Raw genomic sequence first — 16,694 nt, 5'->3', positions numbered from 1 at the left:
GGGCTGGGGAGCGGTCGCGGGAGCAGGATCGGTCGGGGGAGCAGGGACGCTTTCCATACCTGCGTCTGATGTGGTTCCACCGATGTCGATCTGTTCCATTGACGAGTACACTGGAACCGGCTGCAGCCCGGACCGCGGTTCCTCCAGGGCGGCCTTCTGGCACAGCTCCGACCTCCATTGCTTCGCATCGGCTGGCTCCATGTTCGGGATAGGCTGGCTCAGCTCCGCCGCCTGTAGCTCCGAGAGGTCCAGATCCTCCAGCTGCGGTGGGTTTCGGGTCCGTCTCCGGTGGACGAGGACAGGCCGGGATCACTTCGCCGTCGCTCTGGGACTCGCTGGTCGCCATCCCTGCTCCGGGATCTTCGGCAGCACATGCACGCTGCTCCTCCATTTTCTGAGGGCGTAGCTTCTTCCTCTCGTTCCCGCCGTTGCAAATCAGGGGGCGGTTCTCCTCTGGTTCTGGGCAGGTCGTCATCTCGCAACAGTAGTCGGAGGGGGCGGTCGCCACTTTTGGCGCCGTTTTGATAGTCTCCTCCCATGGCACTTCCTTCTTCTTCTTCTGCGCTCCCCATGGCGCTGCAATGGCGGCGGTTTTGGCGGGAACTTTTGGCGGCAAGTGGCAATCCACAGTCTTTGCAATAAATCACAGTTCAAGCACAATTCAGACACAGTTCCAAGGCACACATGACCTGATTCTTCAGGCTTAAGTAGATCCTGTTTGTGACGCCAAGTTGGAGCGCCCCCAGATGCAGGGCCGCAGGATACTCAGTACCGGGCCTCTCTGTCTCAGTTCTGGGGTTGTCACGGTGGCTAGACCCGGTCCGTGACCCTGCTAAGGGGCGTCCAATGAAAGGTGTGATGAGGCTGCGTGGTGCAGGTCGCGATGAATAACGAGGACACAGGGTTGCAGTCTCTTTACCTCTTTACTGAAGGCTTCAGGATCCGCAATCCAGAGTACTGCTAACAGGGCTGGCTGAGAACGGCCGGTCCTAAGGCACATCCAGAGTTCCCTTTGCAGGTGGAAATCAGTGCCTACCTTCTAGCGCCTGTGTGTTGTAGTACCTCCCTGCTGAGCACCACGGGATAGTCCTCACAACTGTTGTGTCTGTTTCTGATGTTCTTCTCTCACAACTCGTATCTATTCTGATGTTCTTCTCCGTCCCCCAGATGATATGGATAGGACGGACCCGTATGATGGGTAGGCCTGGAGTTCTTCCGGGACCCTAGCGTCGCCCCTCTCCCACAATTGCCCTCTATGTCTGCTTAGGTGATTTAGGTGAGACAGCCAACCTAAAATTAACTGTCCTGCCGCTGTTTGAAGTATTGCTTGGAGCCTAATACTTCCTCGGTGTTCCGGCCACCGGCTCCGCGCCTCAGTAGGATGTTGCCTTGATCTTATGGCATGACTCCTACTGGCTTTATCTCCTTTTTGCTGCGATCTCATTTCTCACTTCTCCACAGTAAACCTTGCTTCTTTTCCTTTCTTAGGATGCCACCGCATTCGAGTGCAGGCGCAGCTCTGTAACGTTCTGTTCCGTTCGCTAGGCCACTGTCAGGATCCCACCCCTGAAAGAGACCCCCTGAATCTTCCCCCGCAACACCCTCTGCCACAGGATGTTGCCTGGATCCAACCCAGTCAGCTTCTGACTAACTTCCTATCCAGCCCCCAGTTTTACCAGATTGTGAGGAGTGGCCTAATACATAGAACCCTTTGCTCCCCCTGGTGGCCAGAATGTGAAGTGTAAAGTGTGACTGTGATACCTGGTCAGGTGAATTCCTTAAGTGCCATCAGACGTACCATCACTCCCCTTAGCGGCGGAGCGTCAGTACTGCAACGACCAGGACTCTGGGGCACTGCACAAGCAAAAGCAGACACAAGAAGCTGATATTCTCAGGCTGGTAAGGGGCCATGGGTATTGTCTCCAGCAACCTAAAAATAGTAGCTCGCAGCTGCCCCAGAAAAGACTCATCAATTAGATGCACCAATTCTGGTGCTTTGTCTGGCTCTTCCCACTTGCCCTGGTGCAGTGACAAGTGGGGTAATATTTGTGGGGTTGATTCCAGCTGTTTTATGGCTGCTGACATCAAGCCCACAGGTTAGTAATGGAGAGATGTCTATAAAACGTCTATCCAGGACCCGTTGAAGCGATTATACGTGAAACGGCTGTCGTCCACTCCTTAATTCTCTGCATGCCTTCTTAGCCTGCATATCCAATTTTATGTTTTTACCACACAGGTGAAATAAAAGGATTTTTAAGATTTACTTCAACATGGTGAGTGCTGCAATTTCCTTTACTATTCTCATCATGGACATGTTTTTTCATTGCTGAGCACCAAAGAAGACCAGTTGAATTTGCTGTTCACATTCAGTTAAAATAAGGATGGTTCATTGATAGACAGTGAGAGAAATACCCTTCTGGTGCAATTCACTTTGTTTCTGTTAAGGGTTATCCATTACTAACCCAGTACTTAGATTGTTAAAAGCACACAGCCAGAATATAATCCTTAATAAAAAAAAAGCATAGTTATACTCACCTTATGCTTATTCCATTGAAGCCATTGTCCCCTGTAAAAAAAAGAACATAAGCAACCATGATACACATTGTACACCCATTCCATTGAAGCCCTTATCCCTTGTAAAAAAGAAAAATAATAACAGTTCCATTGGTGGGAAAAAATGAAAACGTTATTGGTCTGAGAAAATGGCATGCTATTCCATCTGGTTTGCAATTAGTTGGACCATCATTTATTTTTCAATAGGACAATGACCCCAAACACACCTCCAGGCTGTGTAAGTGCTATTTAACTAAGAAGGAGAGTGATAGGGTGCTATGCCAGATGACCTGGCCTTCACAGTCACCAGACCTGAACCCAATTGAGATGGTTTGGGGTGAGCTGGACCGCAGAGTGAAGGCAAAAGGGCCAACAAGAGCTAACCATCTCTGGGAACTCCTTCAAGATTGTTGGAAGACCATTCCCGGTGACTACCTCTTGAAGCTCATCAATAGAATGCCAAGAGTGTGCAAAGCAGTCATCAAAGCAAAAGGTGGCTACTTTGAAGAACCTAGAATATAAGACATAATTTCAGTTGTTTCACACTTTTTGGTTAAGTATATAATTCCACATGTGTTAATTCATAGTTTTGATGCCTTCAGTGTGAATGTACAATTTGCATAGTCATGAAAATACAGAAAAATCTTTAAATGAGAAGGTGTGTCCAATCTTTTGGTCTGTACTGTACATCAACAATTATCTATGTCATCATCATCAACACTGAAAAATAAAGAAAGAACTGAACTCAAACCAAAGAGGTCACATTATATGGTATAGAGAAGAACTACACATAAATCAACAATCTCTCACAGTTAATACAACATCTTCTGCTGCCTGCCCAATGCAGTCCTTCTAGAATAAACTCTTAGGTATTATACAGTCAAGGGCGAAAGTGTTGGCACCCTTGAAATTGTTGCAGAAAAAGTATTTCTCCCAGAAATGTATTGCAATTACATGTTTTGTTATACACTTTCAATTGTTTCCTTTGTGTGTATTGGAACAGAAAAATAAGAAAAAAATACAAATTGGACAAAAATGTCACAATAAACCCCCAAATATTGTCCAGACAAAATTATTGCCACTTTTCAAAAAATGTGGGTAAATGACTTTGCTTCAAGCATGTGATGCTCATTTAAACTCATCTGTGGCAAGTAACAGGTGTGGGCAATATGAAAATCACAACTAAAGCCAGATAAAAAGGGGAAAGTTGGATAAATTGTGTGTCTGTGTGTGCCACGCTAAGCATGGAGAATAGAAAGAGTTGACAAGAACTTTCTGAGGACATTAGAGCCAAAATTGTTGAAAAATATCAACAATCTCAAGGTTACATGTCCATCTCCAGAGATCTTGATGTTACTTTGTTTATGATGAGCAGCATAATCAAAAAGTTTACAAGTTGTGGCACTTTAGCTAATCTCCCTGAACGAAGATGGCTGAGAAAAATTAATGGAAGGTTGCAACGTAGGATAGTCCGATGGTGTATAAGTTCCAATCAAGTTCCAAAGAATTTCAAGCTGTCCTGCAGGTTCAGGGAGCGTTATTGTCAGAACGACCTATCCTTTGACATTTGAATGAAATGAAACACTATGACAGGAGACCCAGGAGGGCCCCATTGCTGAAACAGAGTCATGAAAAAGCTGGACTGAAGTTTACCAAAATGTACGTGGGTAAGCCAAAATCCTTCAGGGAAAGCATTTTACCGAAAACTGAATGAGGTCTACAAAGAAAAGAACATATTACCTACAGTCAAATATGGTGGAGGTTAAAAGATGTTTTGGGGTTATTTTGCTGTCTCTGCCACTGAGTGCCTACTGTGTGCAATGCATCATGAAATCTGTAGATTACCAAAGGATTTTGGGTTGCAATGTAGTGCCCAGTGTCAGAAAGCTGGGTTTGCGTTCTAGGTCATAGGTCTTCCAGCAGGACCCCAAACATACTTCAAGGAGCATCCAGAAATGGATGGAAACAAAGCAATGGAGAGTTATAAAGTGGCCAGCAATGAGTCCGGATCTAAATCCCATTGGAAACCTGTGGAGAGATCTTAAAATTGCTGTTGGGAGAAGGTGCCCTTCAAATATGAAAGAGCTAAAACAGTTATTAAAGAAGAGGGGTCCAAAATTCCAGGTGAGGTGTAAGAAGCTTGTTGATGGTTATAGGAAGTGATTGATTGCAGTTATTTATTCCAAAGGATGTGCAACCATATATTTAATTGAGGGTGGCAACAATTTTGTCCAGTCCATTTTGATGGTTTTGTGGAAAATTATGTCTAATTTGCCTTTTTCTCAGTTTCTTTGAACTAATACACACAAAGGAAATAAACGTGAATTAACAAAACATGTAATTGCCATCATTTTCTGGGAGAAATACTTTACCCTCTGGAACAATTTCAAGGGTGCCAAAACTTTCAGCCATGAATGTACAATCCTACAACCTGTTCTTGATATCATCTGTGTAAAATTCATTACTAGTTTTAGCATAAAAAAGGCATCACAATTGCGCCTTGTGAGCAAAGAGTAAATTAAAGCTTTTAGCTTACTGCACTACCAATATTGTCTTTTACATTCTTAGGACAGCATTTCTTTGAACATTCATTAAGATCAGATTTTACAGCAGTCTTTTCAGGCTCAGCATTTTTCTTGGTATACATTACATTATTTTCTTATTTTTTTTAAACTTTACTTTTTAATTTTTTTTCTACCTTATTGTAGATTATGAAAAAGCTTTGCGGTCACCTACCTTTTGTGCTGTATTCTTCCAGTATTTGTATGCCTGATATAAACGTAGCACCTGCAATCCACTTGCTCATGTTACCCTGCATAGTTTTTGACATCTAAAACAATCTTACCAGATTTCTGATGCACCTGCCTCTTAGCAGCTAATTTATTTGGCACATGGAGGTATTTTTCACACATTAAGTATTTGTATTTTGGCATTCACCTCTAGTGACAAACCCGTGGCCGTGATCAAGTTTAAGAAACATGAGTATCAATGTTAGAGAGCTGGCAAATGATAAACTTTAGATTTTGGTAATGGCCTTGATCCATGCTTTAGATCTAAGCAATAGATGAAGCATTTCAATCAACCGGTATTTAGTCATCCTGCCAGGAATACAATCGTTTAACAGAATTATATGAAGGTCTTAGAATAGTGAACTTCACAAGGCTTAAAGAAGTGTAGATTTTGTGGTGTGCTAGAAGGCAATATTTCCCCCTTGAAAATATTCATAAGGACTCATTCAGATGTCAGTATACGCACATGGTTTTCCTATTTGTGTGTTATCAGTGTTTTTAACGTATAGATAAATGACAAAACTTCACCTATACTTTCCAATGTTAACAACGTACAGCACATAGACTGTACACTAATGCCATCCTTGTGCTGGATGTGTTTTTCATGGACCCAGAGACTTGGACCTTGACAGTGCGCTCCCTCTATGGCTCTGAAGAGAAGTGACGAGCAAGCAGGAGTGCACTGCTAGTGAGCATTGGAAGTAGAAAACCTGGTAAGTAGTAGACAGCAGCCTCATCCCCACAAGTGATGAGAACTAACAGCACGCTCTCTTACCAGTTTGTCACTTCTCATCAGAGCCGTAGAGGGAGCGCACTGTCAATATTGCAGAGTGACAAGATCCTACTGAACATATGTTACAATTGACAACCGATGCATGCTCAGTAGAGCAGGAGCAGGGAAGAGCCCAGCCTCTGAAACGAACGTCATTGATGATGCTTCATAATGTTAGCAGAAGCTGCGACAGTATAAAGGCACATACAGGGTGGGCCATTTATATGGATACACCTAAATAAAATGGGAATGGTTGGTGATATCAACTTCCTGTTTGTGGCACATTAGTATATGGGAGGGGAAAACTTTTCAAGATGGGTGGTGACCATGACGGCCATTTTGAAGTCAGTCATTTTGGATCCAACTTTATTTTTTCCAATGGGAAGAGGGTCATGTGACACATCAAACTTATTGAGAATTTCACAAGAAAAACAATGGTGTGCTTGGTTTTAATGTAACTTTATTCTTTCATAAGTTATTTACAAGTTTCTCTTTGTTTACAGCCATTGACATGTCGCAGAGGCTAATACGTGAGGAGCGGATAGAAATTGTGTTGATGTCTGGTGAACGCAGTACCCGGGTCATTGCAGCAGATTTCAATGCAAGACACCCTACACAAGAAAACTGTCACCATTCTCATTTTATTTAGGTGTATTCATATAAATGACCCACCCAAAAAAGTTTACCTCATCACTGAACATAATGTTCTGTGTAAACTGAGGGTCCTGTTCCAATTTTTGTTTTGCCCATTCTGCAAATTCAGTGCGCCGATCTGGGTCACCAACCATTCCCATTTCATTTAGGTGTATCTATATAAATGGCCCACCCTGTAGATTACAAGAAGGGTAAATCTTATTTATATGTTGCATAAAAAAATAAAAAAACAAGCAATCTGTGCCAAACTTGACCTACGTTGCAGATTTCAGAACTGCAGCATGTCAACTTATGCTATAATTTTTCATCTTGGATTTCACTTTTTGCTATGCATAGGGTTAAATCCATTGCATATCTGCAAAAAATGATGTGGCAGATCTTTATATAACTAAGGGCTCGCTTAGACTACCGTATTTTTGGTCCGAGTGCGGTCCGACAAAATATTGGATCGCACTCAGACCACTGTTATTCTGTGGAGCCGTGCATACAGTATTTCGATTTTTCCACGGACTCTGTCTGTCCAAGTAAAAAAATATTTGGATCGCACTTGGCCTGGCAAAATCAATGAGTCTGTGGAAGAAATTGGCCCGCATTTGGATGAAAGACAGAATGCAGAAGATGGAGAATTTTTTTTTAAGCAGGGTATTTTTTTCATTTTTTTCTAGCTTAGGTTATGTCTGTTTAATGACCAGTGTGAACATGCTCCTACACATTGCATGTATTTCAACGTATGCTCCAGTTCATTTATTTTCTTTCGGGTTTTCCTCTCAGGTTGTATCTAACCTAATGATTTATTCATTTCACTTCTGTGAGGACATTATTTTGACTTTGCAGATGGTATAATAGGACATTGCATGGTACTATAATATGTGTCATATATGTCTGTGCTGCTTTTGTAATGTTCAAATATATGGTAAATGTATCATTGAGGGGCCCAACAGAATGTTTTGTGAATGTTGGGAATAGTAAGGAAAACGGAGAATAGCATTCATAGGTTTTTTGCATCCATTGAATTTTCAGAGTTAGGCTAAGTGCACACATCCGGAATTGCTGCAGAAATTTCCACAGCAATTCCGGAACTTCCTGCCTCGGGAAAAAACGCATGTGGAATTGGCATGCGGTTTCCCGCTAAACACTAGCATTTTACAAGCGTAATTAGCTTGCAGAATGCTAGCGTTTTCCAAGCGATCTGTAGTATCGCTTGGAAAACTGATTGACAGGTTGGACTTTTTACTATTGATGCTGCCTATGCAGCATCAATAGTAAAAAGATCTAATGTTAAAAATAATTTAAAAAATAAAAAATCGTGATATTCTCACCTTTCGGCGGCCCCCGCACACTTACCGCTCCTCGCGATGCTGCCGGAAACTCCCATTTACAATAATGCCTAGCGACAATGACCCCAGATGACGTAGCGGTCTCGCGAGACTGCTACATCATCACAGGTCATTCTCGCAATGCATCATTGGGAACGGAAGCATCGTGAGGAGCGGGAAGGCTGCAGGGGATGCCGGAAGGTGAGAATATCACGATTTTTTATTATAATTCTTTTTTTTTCACAATTATATGGTTCCCAGGGCCTGGAGGAGAGTCTCGTCTCCTCCACCCTGGTTACCAACCGCACATGATCCGCTTACTTCCCGCATCCTGCGTTTTGTTCCGGAATGCGATTCCGCCGCGGAAAAAAATGCAGCATGTGCACATAAAATGTGGATTGCATTCTAATAAATAGGATGCTTAATGTTAGCGTTTTTTTCACGGTTTTATTGCGTTTTTATAGCGAAAAACGCGGAAAAACTGCAAAAATTCCTGAACGTGTGCACATAGCCTTAGGCCGGGGTCACACTTGCATGTGTAATCCAAGAAACTAGCGCATCAATACCCGGCAGTGCTGCTGGCACTCGGGACCGGAGCATGCGGCTGCCTGTATTTCTATGCAGGTGAACGCTCGGGTCCCGAGTGCCGGTGGCAGTGCCGGGTATTGATGAGAGAGACTCGTGCTAGTTTCTCGCATCACACTCGCAAGTGTGACCCCCGGCCTTACAGCGTTTATTCGGTATTGTCATTTAACTAGTTCAATTTTATTAACCTTTTTTTTTTCCTACTTGTCAAAAACATTAATTTGAATATTTCTACTTTTGCTGTATCTTTTAATTAGCAGTTTAACACAAAAGAGGCATAAAAGTATAAGAATCCTCACCCAAGGGTTAAACCCGTAGCATTTATAGCCTAATGGTTGACATTTTGTTTTTACATTAACACAGCAGGCCAGAAAGGAGACGTAAAACAAATCTGCTCTCCGCACCTCTGAAGGCTTTCTATGAGTCTTACATGCTAAGCATCTTTTTAGCTAAACTGACTCGGTGCCCTCCGCCAGGTGAAAAGTCTTCCTTACAAACCTAAACCAAAATTGTGCCCAAAAGGGGCAGTCATTCCCTATTACAGTTTGAATTGCTGTCCTTATAATGAACTCTGTAATGCAAAAGGATGTCTTTATGTGAGACAAAATACAAGTGAGAAAGGGCTTCCTTCATTGGTTATTGCATACTTTTTGTCCTTCTTTTTTTTTAGTCGACTTTTTGGCAAAATACTGCATCTTCAGCCAGAAGAAGTTGGCTGAGTATAAAAGGGCTTTTGAAGCGGTAAGTGTAAATTCGGTCTCCTTTTCTTTCCTCTTTTCTCCCCTCCCCCTGCACTCCTCCTATGTCTGTAGACAGTTAAGCAGAAATAATAAGCGCCGCTGCTTGTGGTACACGTCCCATGAATTACTCCAACATCAAATGTAACTTTAGAATGGAGGCACGCTTTATTCTTTTTGTAGAACCGTTCCCCAATCCATTCTTTATTTACATGTCGTGAGCCTGAGCGATGTACATCCATTTAGAACACACAGAGGAAAAAGAAGAGGCCATTAAACAAATTAAAAGGAGTGGGGATGACTAATACAGTCCTCTCGGAATCTGCAATTTGATTAGTCTGAATGTAACACACAATAGCTGTGCTGAAACAGTAGGGTTAGCTCTTTAATAACCTTCTCCAATTAAATTATGGTAATAAACTTACTATATATTGATAGAAGGCATTATGTTTCAATGCAGTTGTCAGATTTGAAATGTATTATTTCAAGTGAAATTTTACTTTTATGAAGCCTAATGAGGATTTTTCTCTGGTATTGTTAGGGTCTCCAATATTATACTATAACATCCATAAAAAACAAAAAAAATCCCATTCATTCACATTGAGGTGCAATAGTAGTAATCCAAATCTGACACAAATACCTGTAAGGAATTCAGGCAATTCTAAGCAGATTGTTGTTTTAATAAATCGTTGATTTGTCATACAAAACTAATAGGCTCGGAGAACTTAGGCTACGTTCAGAACGCCGTATGGTTTCTCATCCTAGAAAATCAGGTTGATTATGCAAATCACACTCTGAGCAAACTTTGAGTCTGAAACGAGTGTGATCACATTGGGATCTGAGTCCCCTGGATGAGAAGATGGATAAAAAGAAATATTCATCTTCTCGATTGTGTCATTGAAATCGGACTGCACTCAGATGTCATCCGTGTGCAGTCTGATGGTTTCCACTCACTCATTGACTTGCAGGGCTCTTATGATCTGAATAGCGGATTAAAAAGGGGTATGCACTGATATTTTCCTTGGACAGACTCTGTCTGAGGGAAAAATCAGACATGTGCACGGCCCCATAGACTAACATTGGGATGAGTGATATCTATCAAAATGATAGATAGCACTTGTTTGACTATTACAGTAATCTGACAAGCCCTTAAACACATCAATGATGGAATGGGTTAGTTTATGTCTCATAGCCAATCATTAAGAGGCATATGGTTGTCTTGCAAAGATGTAGCAAAATTGTCACTGGACTCCTTCCCTTAAAGAATGACCATCATTTAAATTTGTATTTAATAAATCAACAGTACACATGTAAGTAAGCAACTTTGTGATATATCTCATCAGAGAAATCTGCTTATTTTACCTCCAGGATTGATCTTTCACTGCCAATTCATAGGTAACATCTGTAAAATCTTTATTTATTGAAGATTCTCCTTCACATTACTGAGCTAAGAGATGACAGTTGGTGCTTTTAAAATTCTATGGAGAGGGGATGGTGGAGAAGGAGGGAGGGTCTAGAGGCTGATTCAGTCACACTGCTGCAAGTTCAAAAGACAAGTACAATCCTCCATAGAATATGAACACCTACAGTCATTTCCCATCTAAGTAATGGAACAGTCTGTATTCAATAAAGACTTATTTTACCTGTAAAGTAAGAATTTTGAGAATGAAAGATCAGTCCAGGAGGAGAAAGAAGCAGACAACTTTTTTTTTAATGTATGCTATTAATGAAAACATTTAAATGGTGATTACTCTTTCATTATTATACACTGCTCAAAAAAATAAAGGTAACACTTAAACAACAGAATATAACTCCAAGTAAATCAAACTTCTGTGAAATCAAACTGTCCACATAGGAAGCAACACTGTTTGACAATCAATTTCACATGCTGTTGTGCAAATGGAATAGACAACAGGTGGATATTATTGGCAATTATCAAGACACACTCAATAAAGGAGTGGTTCTGCAGGTGGGGACCACACACCACATCTCAGTACCAATGCTTTCTGGCTGATGTTTTGGCCACTTTAAATGTTGGTTGTGCTTTCACACTCGTGGTAGCATGAGACGGACTCTACAACTCACAAAAGTGGCTCAGGTAGTGCAGCTCATCCAGGATGGCACATCAATGCAAGCTGTGGCAAGATTTGCTGTCTGTCAGCGTAGTGTCCAGAGGCTGGAGGCGCTACCAAGAGACAGGCCAGTACACCAGGAGACATGGAGGGGGCCGTAGGAGGGCAACAACCCAGCAGCAGGACCGCTACCTCAGCCTTTGTGCAAGGAGGAACAGGAGGAGCACTGCCAGAGCCCTGCAAAATTACCTCCAGCAGGCCACTAATGTGCATGTGTCTGCACAAACAGCTAGAAACCGACTCCATGAGGATGGTCTGAGTGCCCGACATCCACAGATGTGGGTTGTGCTCACAGCTCAACACCGTGCAGGACACTTGGCATTTGCCACAGAACACCAGGATTGTCAAATTCACCACTGATGCCCTGTGCTCTTCACAGATGAAAGCAGATTCACACTGAGCACATGTGACAGACGTGACAGAGTCTGGAGACACCATGGAGAGCGATCTGCTGCCCTGCCTGCAACGTCCTTCAGCATGACCAGTTTGGCAGTAGGTCGGTAATGGTGTGGGGTGGCATTTCTTTGGAGGCTTCACAGCCCTCCATGTGCTCTCCAGAGGTAGTCTAACTGCCATTAGGTACTGAGATGAGATCCTCAGACCCCTTGTGAGACCATATGCCGGTGCAGTTGGCCCTGGGTTCCTCCTAATGTAGGACAATGCCAGACCTCATGTGGCTCGAGTGTCTCGGCATTTCCCTCAAGATGAAGGCATTCAAGCTATGGACTGGCCAGCCCATTCTCCAGACCTGAATCCAATTGAACACATCTGGGACATCATGTCTCGCACCATCCATCACAGACTGTTCAGGAGTTGGCGAATGCTTTAGTCCAGGTCTGGGAGGAGGTCCCTCAGGAGACCATCCGCTGCCTCATCAGGAGCATGCCCTGGCATTGTAGGGAAGTCATACAGGAAAGTGGAGGCCACACACACTACTGAGCATCATTTCCTTGTCTTGAGGCATTTCCACTGAAGTTGGATAAGCCTGTAACCTCATTTTCCACTTTGATTTTGAGCATTATTTCAACTCCAGACCTCCGTGGGATAATAGTTGTGATTTACGTTGATCATTTTTAGATTTTATTGTTCTCTTCACATTCCACTATGTAATGAATAAAGATTTACAACTGGAATATTTCAACCAGTGATATCTAGGATGTGGGATTTTAGTGTTCCCTTTATTTTTTGAGCAGTGTATATGAACTGAATCAGGGCCCAGATTTGTGTAAAATTATAGCAAAACCACTTTTTCCTTCAGTTTTATGGAAGTTGTGGTGAAGACTTTTACTGCTATACTCAGATCATTACATATCATGTTTCATTTTTTTGTCTCGTCTACTTGAGTAATTTCTCACTTCAGGAGTATTCATTTTCTGTAATAGTAGACTGCCCAGAGCTGGTTGCACTGAAAGCGCCTGTGACATTCTGCACCTGTGTCAATTAAAAAACTAATGTTTTTGAATAGACTAGGTTACAAAAAATGAGCAGCAATGATTACTAGTCCTTACTTTACTCAGACAGATTTTTTTTCTAGAAGAAGTACATTTTTTTCAGATAATGTTGGAAACATAGAAAAATTGCTTGGCCTCCTTTAATTGCAATGTTGTATGCACAGGTGAAACCTAAGAGAAGAAACCTGCAATACTCAGCCATGTATAAAAGTAACAGAAAGTCCAATGAAAAAAAAAGTGAAGATGGCTGCGTTTACCATAGCAGGATAAAATCTTCTTTATTGATCCAAAACAAGCTTCATAAACTCAACTACGAAAAGTATTATGCAAATGGCAACTCATGAGGGACGTTTTGTGTCCACTGACACTTCTGAGAATGTTGTATTGGTTACGAATAGATATTAAAAGTCTACCTCCAAACATCATTTTGGAATTTATTATATGTCACGTCCAGTCATTTCCAATGTAGCGTCCAAGATTCTTCAGATTCTCTTTTTGCTTATATAAAACAGCAACACTATTCCTGATATAGCAAAAAGGGATATAAAGTCAGTTCCTGAACTTTGCAATATTTAAATTTGAGACAAGGGATTCCGTCTACCCTTTAATCACAATACTGCTGCTGAATAGGTCACAACATTTTACAATACAAAGCAGATGGACAAAATGTATGTGAACGCACCATTGATGATTTGAGAATTTATGTAGGACTATACTTTTATTTAAGGTGGATACAGATGAAGATGGATACTTGGATTGTCTACAAGTCCTCATGGCCTTAAAAGAAATCGTGCCAGGAAATGCCCTAAGTGATGCTGAAGAGTTCTATGTGTACCGGGTAAGATAATATATGTAAAAAAAATGGGAAGGGAGGGGAAAAAGAGATGCTAGAAAGAAAGGTAGGATTAGAGAAAAAGAATAAAGGGGTCAAGGAGGGAAGAAAGTGATATAAAAATGATTGAAGAAGAATGGAAAGAGGGAGAAAAGGAAGGTAGGAAATGAAAAAAGAAGGTAAGACGGACAAGAGAGGGAGGGAGAAAAAAGGAAATGAAGTATAGAGGAAGGAAAGTAGAGAAGGAAATGTTAAGGACAGAAGGTGTGAGGAATATATAGAGAATGATGTAATTGTAGTAGAAAATTAGGGATGCAACTGATGGTAAGAGAGTGGAAAAATGCTCTAAGGGAGTAAAGGAGTTAATAGACTGCGTGCAGAATTATTAGTCAAGTGATTATTTTGACCATATCATAATTTTTATGCAAATATTCCTATTTAGTCACATTGTAAAGGATAATTTGTGCATAAAATCCACGCTTCCACAATGATACAAATTCAGATATAATGAAGAATTATGGTGGTTTTTTTCAATGCATTTCAAGGTCAGTCTGATCCCTTCATCAGGAAAAGTACCACAAAGACCATTGTGGTGGAGTTCCAGCCATCCTTTCCTCGGCCACGTCTGTGAGCACCGAACACCTGAAACTTCTGTGTCTGGTTCAGTGGTGGTGGGGTTTCAGCCTTCCTTACCTTGGCCATGTCTGTGAGCACTGAACACCTTGTACTTCTGTGTCTTGTTCAGTTGTGGTGGGGTTTCAGCCTTCCTTAACTTGGCCGTGTCTCTGAGCACTGAAAACATTGTACTTCTATGACTTGTTCAGTGGTGGTGGGGTTTCAGCCTTCCTTACCTTGGCCATATCTGTGAGCACTGAACATCTTGTACTTCTGTGTCTTGTTCAGTGGTGGTGGGGTTTCAGCCTTTCTTACCTTTTCCATGTCTGTGAGCACTGAAAACATTGTACTTCTATGACTTGTTCAGTGGTGGTGGGGTTTCAGCCTTCCTTTCCTTGGCCATGTACGTGAGCACTGAACATCTTGTACTTCTGTGTCTTGTTCAGTGGCGGTGGGGTTTCAGCCTTTCTTACCTTTTCCATGTCTGTGAGCACTGAACACCTTGTACTTCTGTGTCTTGTTCAGTGGTGGTGGTGTTTCAGCCTTCCTTAGCTTGGCCATGTGTGTGAGAACTGAGCATGTTGTACTTCTGTGACTTTTTCAGTGGTAGTGGGGTTTCAGCCTTCCTTACCTTGGCCGTGTCTCTCAGCACTGAACACATTGTACTTCTGTGACTTGTTCAGTGGTGGTGGGGTTTCAGCCTACCTTACCTTGGCCATATCTGTGAGCACTGAACATCTTGTACATCTGTGTCTTGTTCAGTGGTGGTGGGGTTTCAGCCTTCCTTAGCTTGGCCATGTCTCTGAGCACTGAACACCTTGTAATTCTGTGTCTTGTTCAGTGATGGTGGGGTTTCAGCCTTCCTTACCTTGGCCATGTCTGTGAGCACTGAGCACCTTGTACTTCTGTGTCTTGTTCAGTGGTGGTAGGGTTTCAGCCTTCCTTACCTTGGCCATGTCTGTGAGCACTGAACACCTTGTACTTCTGTGTCTTGTTCAGTGGTGGTGGGGTTTCAGCCTTTCTTACCTTTTCCATGTCTGTGAGCACTGAACACCTTGTACTTCTGTGTCTTGTTCAGTGGTGGTGGTGTTTCAGCCTTCCTTAGCTTGGCCATGTGTGTGAGAACTGAGCATGTTGTACTTCTGTGACTTTTTCAGTGGTAGTGGGGTTTCAGCCTTCCTTACCTTGGCCGTGTCTCTCAGCACTGAACACATTGTACTTCTGTGACTTGTTCAGTGGTGGTGGGGTTTCAGCCTACCTTACCTTGGCCATATCTGTGAGCACTGAACATCTTGTACATCTGTGTCTTGTTCAGTGGTGGTGGGGTTTCAGCCTTCCTTAGCTTGGCCATGTCTCTGAGCACTGAACACCTTGTAATTCTGTGTCTTGTTCAGTGATGGTGGGGTTTCAGCCTTCCTTACCTTGGCCATGTCTGTGAGCACTGAGCACCTTGTACTTCTGTGTCTTGTTCAGTGGTGGTAGGGTTTCAGCCTTCCTTACCTTGGCCATGTCTGTGAGCACTGAACACCTTGTACTTCTGTGTCTTGTTCAGTGGTGGTGGGGTTTCAGCCTTCCTTACCTTGGCCATGTCTGTGAGCACTGAACACCTTGTACTTCTGTGTCTTGTTCAGTGGTGGTGGGGTTTCAGCCTTCCTTAGCTTGGCCATGTCTCTGAGCACTGAACGCCTTGTAATTCTGTGTCTTGTTCAGTGATGGTGGGGTTTCAGCCTTCCTTACCTTGGCCATGTCTGTGAGCACTGAGCACCTTGTACTTCTGTGTCTTGTTCAGTGGTGGTAGGGTTTCAGCCTTCCTGACCTTGGCCATGTCTCTGAGCACTGAACACCTTGTACTTCTGCGTCTTGTTCAGTGGTGGTGGGGTTTCAGCCTTCCTTACCTTGGCCATATCTGTGAGCACTGAACATCTTGTACTTCTGTGTCTTGTTCAGTGGTGGTGGGGTTTCAGCCTTTCTTACCTTTTCCATGTCTGTGAGCACTGAAAACATTGTACTTCTATGACTTGTTCAGTGGTGGTGGGGTTTCAGCCTTCCTTTCCTTGGCCATGTACGTGAGCACTGAACATCTTGTACTTCTGTGTCTTGTTCAGTGGCGGTGGGGTTTCAGCCTTTCTTACCTTTTCCATGTCTGTGAGCACTGAACACCTTGTACTTCTGTGTCTTGTTCAGTGGTGGTGGTGTTTCAGCCTTCCTTAGCTTGGCCATGTGTGTGAGAACTGAGCATGTTGTACTTCTGAGACTTT

General features: G+C 42.7%; 1 protein-coding gene across 1 annotated transcript in view; it reads left to right on the top strand.

Annotated features, from left to right (window-relative positions):
* Positions 1–13,863, top strand: part of LOC143773763 (uncharacterized) — a 118,786-nt gene extending 104,923 nt beyond the window's left edge. The window contains exons 3-4 of the mRNA XM_077261110.1: positions 9,340–9,410; positions 13,717–13,863. Of these exons, the coding sequence (XP_077117225.1) occupies positions 9,340–9,410; positions 13,717–13,836 (191 nt within the window). The 3' untranslated portion in view covers positions 13,837–13,863. The remainder of the gene's footprint in view (positions 1–9,339; positions 9,411–13,716) is intronic.
* The last annotated feature ends 2,831 nt before the right edge of the window (positions 13,864–16,694 follow it).

The sequence above is a fragment of the Ranitomeya variabilis genome, chromosome 5, assembly GCF_051348905.1.
Source record: "Ranitomeya variabilis isolate aRanVar5 chromosome 5, aRanVar5.hap1, whole genome shotgun sequence".
In the NCBI taxonomy this organism is placed as follows: domain Eukaryota; kingdom Metazoa; phylum Chordata; class Amphibia; order Anura; family Dendrobatidae; genus Ranitomeya; species Ranitomeya variabilis.
This window is presented reverse-complemented; position numbering and strand designations above follow the sequence as displayed.